This window comes from Gekko japonicus, unplaced genomic scaffold (genome assembly GCF_001447785.1).
Source record: "Gekko japonicus isolate JY-2015 unplaced genomic scaffold, Gekko_japonicus_V1.1 scaffold2099, whole genome shotgun sequence".
NCBI lineage: Eukaryota > Metazoa > Chordata > Lepidosauria > Squamata > Gekkonidae > Gekko > Gekko japonicus.
In genome coordinates, this window is record NW_015163152.1 from 1 (window position 1) to 6161 (window position 6161).

The 6161-nt window shown below is 51.7% G+C and overlaps 1 protein-coding gene across 1 annotated transcript in view; it reads left to right on the plus strand.

Annotated features, from left to right (window-relative positions):
* Positions 1-1984: 1984 nt before the first annotated feature.
* The window catches only part of LOC107106829 (SPARC-related modular calcium-binding protein 1-like), a gene marked incomplete at its 5' end in the record, with an annotated part of 30304 nt that continues 26127 nt past the window's right edge, over positions 1985-6161 (plus strand). Inside the window, 2 exons of the mRNA XM_015407042.1 lie at positions 1985-2214; positions 4632-4744. Of these exons, the coding sequence (XP_015262528.1) occupies positions 1985-2214; positions 4632-4744 (343 nt within the window). The remainder of the gene's footprint in view (positions 2215-4631; positions 4745-6161) is intronic.

Below are 6161 nucleotides of genomic sequence, written 5' to 3' on the forward strand. Positions count from 1 at the left end.
GTTCTTTTGTGGGTAATAGCTGACAGCTTGCGACCTACGGCAGTTGCGCCTAGTTACTGGAGCTAGCTGGTTCTTTGTCTACCTGGAAAAGGAGAGAATTCTAGCCAGAATTAGTTCTCCATACAATAAAATACAGAAGGCTTGAAGCACTGCATCGTTTGAAGATATTATTTTAAAATATCAGGGTAAAGAACAGGCGTGCATGGAAAAATAGAAGCAGTCATTTTCAGGCGCTCTCTCAGGGCACGATAGTAGGCATCTCAGCTGACATACTCCAATCAGTGTTCCCGCCAGGGGTCATTTCCTGCAGGAGCGCACGGGAGCGGAGCTCCGGCAGTAAAGAGCCCAGGGGGCGGGCACATCCAACAAGCCCCACCCCCTGCTCCCAGCAGCCCTCAGTCAGAGCAAGAAGCAGCCAGGTAAGTTGCAGAGCCCCCCGGCCCAAAACAGTCCAGTGGTACCTTTAAGACCAGGTTTTATTCAGGTACAAGCTCTCCCTCCTCTGTGAGGGCAGATCTGCATGTGTGTCCCCCCCCCCAATAGCTAGCAATCCAAAACAGTCCAGTGGCGCCTGAGCGGTGGGTGTTGCCTTCTGACACACTTCCGGTGACGTCAGGGGGTGTGGCATATGCAAATAAGTTATGCTACTGAGTTATGCTAATGAGCTCCTGCACCTCTTTTTCTACGAAATGACCCCTGGTTCCCTCTAAGCTGCGTTAGTGTGAGCTACAGTTTTTTTAAGCCTCCGGCTCACACATTTTTTTGTCTTAGCTCAGGAAGGATGTGGCTCCAGAACCAACTAATTTATGCAGTAGCCGAATCGCTCGCTCACAACTCTAATGGCAGTAAGCTCACAAAAGTGGAATTTTTGCTCACAAGACTCCGTGGCTTAGAGGGAGGACTGATTCCAATCCATCCCTTTTGGTAAGCGTAGTTGTTCTCAGTGCTCCGAACCAACCCTCCCTATTTAGGTAAGCCATCTCCGCTTGAGAGAAGTCAGTAATAGGTTGGTGCCACAAGTGTGAACATTCTGACTTCTGATTGGACACAGAGAGCTGGCTTCCATGAAGGCGAGCAAAGGAGAGCAAAGTTCATGGGCTGGCTAATTCACAGGCGGATGCAGTTGTTAGAATGCACGGATTCCTTAAGCCATGATGCCTGCTTGTGGCCTGAAAAAGCATGGCTGCTGATGCCTTCATAGACCCATGGCAGGCTGTAGACCAGGAGTGTCAAACATGCGGCCCATGGGCCAGATCAGGCCCCCCCCGAGGGCTTCTATCGGGCCCGAAGTGGAACTGGCTGTCTTCTGCTTCTTCTTCCAGTTCTGCTGCTGCTGCGTCATCATAGGTTTGCAGCTTACAGATACACACCCCAACACCACACTCAAGATTGCAACAGCACAGACATTTCGATGCAGTAATTCGGAGCAAGAGGTGTCAGTTATCAGACACTGTTAAATAAACAAAATATCGCAAGAGTGCTAATGTTTTGAGTATTTAGTAAAAAGAAACCCCTTTGTGTTTGTGTCCTTTATAAAGTTTATCTCTCCGCTGCCTGGCATTACATTTTATGACACACGTGGCCCGGCCCAACAAGGTCTCGTTTATGTCAGATCTGGCCCTCATAACAAATGAGTTCGACACCCCTGCTATAGACTGTTTCCAAAAGCCCCCCTCCCTCTCAAGCCTCTGTAGCAGTGCCATAAACCCCTTCCCTCTATTCCCGATGGAGTCACCAAGTGGCTAAGGGACCAGTATTCTCTGTGTCTCGTCCATATTCATCCCACTCTTCTTCCAAGAAGATCACTGCGCTTGGCCTGTGTTTTCACTTATGCATCTGCTCTGGGCTTTGGACGGGTTCCTGGATTTTGGGTTTCAACCGCTGACCGCCGTGTCTGTCTTCTTTCTGTGCCCTTGATTCTTCCCATGAGAAGAGCTATCGCTCTTGTGCTTCTGTGTGCAGGATCCGTAAAGTGATGGGTCAGTGCCGCTTTATCCCCCCGTGTCTCGTTTCAGTTCATTATATCGGAGAGTGAGCGAGGAGAACCGCCGTGCCTGGTCGAGTGTCCCCGGGAGAGAGGCCGGCCCATCTGTGCCTCCGATGGGAAGCTCTACAAGTCCCCGTGTACTTTCCAGAGAGCGCGTTGCCGCGAGCCTTTCCTAGAAGCTTTGCCACGGTCCCACTGTGGCGGGGGCGGCCATCGAGAACCCAACAGTAGGTAGAGACTTGATGGAATGGATTGGGAGCGGGTTGGCGGACGTTTGCGCGAGGTAACCAAGAGCACAAGAACTCTTGCAGCCTTAAGAATAGCCTTGGAATGTCTTTGAAAATGTCATCTCCTCTGAAATCAGGCTACCGAGTGATCGAGCAGGGCGCTTCGGGAGGGGAACTTCACACCGATACTGAAAAATCATAGCCAGTTGCCTGTTAATTTCCAGGCATGACTCAGGATCTTATTCTGGTATCCGCTGCTCCACCCCCTGACCTGGTATTTTCAGCAGCTGCTGGGGGTGGTCACCCATTTCCCATTGTTAAACTTGGACACTTTTATAGACCCGTAGGAGCATGCTCCTAGGTTTATGGGCCATCTTGGTGTGATTAAGTTTGTATAACTGTGGAACGTTTTATTATCTTGTGTTTTCATTGCTACGAGCCACCCTGAGCCCTGCACGCAGGGAAGAGCAGCATAAAAATCATATATGAAAAGTACTGGGTCTGATGCATGAAGTAGTGAATCAGCTCATATCTTTATTTATAGCTCAGGAACTAGACACAGAAGCCGGCTCGCAGGCCGGTTTATATCCTGAAGCCAAACCACACCCAAACACACCCCAATACCCGTGATAGGTCTATTTATGTTGGTTAGGTTAACTCTAGGATCCTAGTCTCCCGATTGGAAGGGGAACTAGGATGCGACTGTCTATTGTTCTGGTGGAGCGAAGCTCAGGTCCTTTGCATGACCACGTGCGGACCGGCTGGAACCGGATCGTGCACATGGTTGGGTTGGTACACAACAATATATATGTGCAGGATCAGGGCTAAGTCCGCCGTGGTGAGCAATGCTCCCTCTAAGCTGTGGAGTCTTGTGAGCAAAAAATTCTACTTTTGCGAGCGACTGGCATTAAAGTTGTGAGCAAGCCATTTGGCTGCTGCATCCATCAGTTTGCTCTGGAGCCATCCTTCCCCAGCTGAGACAAAAACGTGCGAGCTGGAGGCTAAAAAAGTGTGAGCTGGCTCTCACTAGCTTGGCTTAGAGGGAACACTGGTGGTGAGCCTGCCCCGTGCAACAAGATTGATGACAGGGGCTCCTATTTTGGGTACCTCTGTGTGAAGCAGGTGGATTCTGGCCGCCAGGCCTTCTTCGTGGTAGTGCCTCAACTCCTTAGCTCCATCCCTGTGCGGATCCACCTGATGCCATCTTTGCCACCATTTAGACACCTGATCAAGTCCATCCTTATTTCCTGTGAAGAAGGAGGGGATAAGAGAAGGTTAGCACAGCTGCTTTGCAGCTCACTCCTGCGTAGGGTTGCCAGCCTCAGGGTTGGTACACAACAGTATATATGTGCAAGATCAGGGCCAAGTCCTCCATGGTGAGCAATGCTCCCTCTAAGCTGTTGGGTTGGTACACAACAATATATATGTGCAGGATCAGGGCTAAGTCCGCCGTGGTGAGCAATGCTCCCTCTAAGCTGTGGAGTCTTGTGAGCAAAAAATTCTACTTTTGCGAGCGACTGGCATTAAAGTTGTGAGCAAGCCATTTGGCTGCTGCATCCATCAGTTTGCTCTGGAGCCATCCTTCCCCAGCTGAGACAAAAACGTGCGAGCTGGAGGCTAAAAAAGTGTGAGCTGGCTCTCACTAGCTTGGCTTAGAGGGAACACTGGTGGTGAGCCTGCCCCGTGCAACAAGATTGATGACAGGGGCTCCTATTTTGGGTACCTCTGTGTGAAGCAGGTGGATTCTGGCCGCCAGGCCTTCTTCGTGGTAGTGCCTCAACTCCTTAGCTCCATCCCTGTGCGGATCCACCTGATGCCATCTTTGCCACCATTTAGACACCTGATCAAGTCCATCCTTATTTCCTGTGAAGAAGGAGGGGATAAGAGAAGGTTAGCACAGCTGCTTTGCAGCTCACTCCTGCGTAGGGTTGCCAGCCTCCAGGTGGGGCCTGAAGATCTCCCGCTTTTACAACTGATCTCCAGCTGGCAGAGATCAGCTCCCCTGGAGAAAATGGCTGCTTTGAAGGGTGGACTCTATGGCACTAGACCACGCTGAGGCCCCTCCCCTCCCCAAACCTCACCCTCTCCTGGGTCCACCCCCAAAGTCTCCAGGTATTTTCCAACCCAGACCTGGCAACCCTACTCCTGCGGATGTGATCGTATCCTTGGGGTAAAACCCTGCTTGCGCTGAAAGTAACTTCTGGAATGAGAAGTAGTTAACGCTTGCAGCTAAGCAGAAGTTGCCCCCTCAGACCCGGAATCCTGCCAGTCCCGGAGCCATAGGGTAGAAGGATATAAGCAGTGAGAGTGACATTCCTCGGGCATGCTCGGAACCATATAAGACCGTTGTTCACTTCCGGCTCCAAAATAATTTTTCACGTCTCCCTCCAACCCCTGCCCCCTCCATCACAATGCAGACGCCAATCTCACCCGCTGCCAGGAGGACCGAGCCACTGCCCTCTCGCAGTCCCGCCGCCAGGCACATGCCACCTACATCCCGGAATGCAGCGAAGATGGATTGTTCCTGCAGGTAATCCACCGAGTCCTTTCCTTATGGTCTGGTGGTCCTGACCCCTGGTCCGTCTTGGGGAATCCCAAGAATACCGCGCTGTTTTGTTTTGTTTTTAAACCTCCACTGCCACCATCATAAACTGTGTGAACAGAAGGGCTGTTACTGTTCATAACGGGGTTAATATTAATTAGGGGTGGTTTGTTATGGGGTTGGTACCCAAAGGGCCTTTTTGGTGGCTGCCCCATGGTTATAGAGTAGGCTCCCCAGGCAGCTAGATTCAAGCCCAGTAGCACCTAAGAGACCACCAAGATTTTCAGGGTATACATTTTCAAGGGTCAAGGGAGCTTTGACTCGTGAAAACGTATCCCCCCAAATTTAGGTGGTCTCTTGGGTGCTGCCGCTGGACTTTAACCTGGATGTTTTATGGCAAACGAACATGTCTACCCTCTGACACTCCCCAGGGAGGTGTGCCTGGCCCCCTCACTTTCCATCTTCAGGAGGCAGTTGGTTTTATTTAGGATTGCATTTGTGCTGACTTGGCTGGTAGCCACCGAGGCGATAAGCTAGAAGCTGAAGACACGAGCCGGAATCAAGGTCAGTGAGAAAGCAGAAGGTCGGATAGCCGGGAAGTCATTGCAAGAATGCAGGTTTCCAAAGGCAAGGAGCAGCTGCTGCACGCTCAGAAGCAGGTCTGATTTTGCAGAGTTGCTGCTGCGCTGGAGCCGGTGCACCAAGGGGTTTTAAACAGATCCTCCCTCCCTTTGGAGTTGAGTCTGCAGAGGCTTACAACTCCTCTCGTTGACGTTGGAGCTGCGGCCTGGCACTCCTTCTTCGTTCCTGCAAAGTCAGCCTCTGCCGTGTCCTACGTCTGGGACTGTCATGACCCCAGCGGGTTGCCACCTTCTGCTGCAACCACCCTGGACTTAGGTCCCTTGAGAAGGCCCAGGTTACCTTCCCAAGCCCCTTCAAATTGCCCCTTTTGTAGCCGAGAAATGTAAGCGTGATGACCAGGCAGAGAAACAATTAAACAATAAGGGTTTATTATTACAGTACTAGGCAGGGGAAAGACAAGACAAGACAAGGTGCTTTAAAATACATAACAGTGGCCCCTGCCACATGGCAGGGAAAACACAGTGAAAAGCGTGGCTTTTAAAAGCCGCACCAAAGTTGTGACGCTCCCCGGCACGATCAGATGCCGGGGAGGAAGAGTCGAAGGGAAGGGGGAGGCTGCCGAACTGCGCATGCTCAAGCATGCGCAGTTCGGCCGGGGGCCGGGATGTGCCCGCGCGAGGACGTGCCGGCCGATCCCACGGCCGGTTTGAGGCGCTCTACTTCAGAAGAAACACCCAGGTAGGTGGTTCTTTTTGGTGTGGATTTTCGGCCGGGAGGGACGGATCGGAGACGGGCAGGCAACGATTCCCAGATGTTGCCGTGG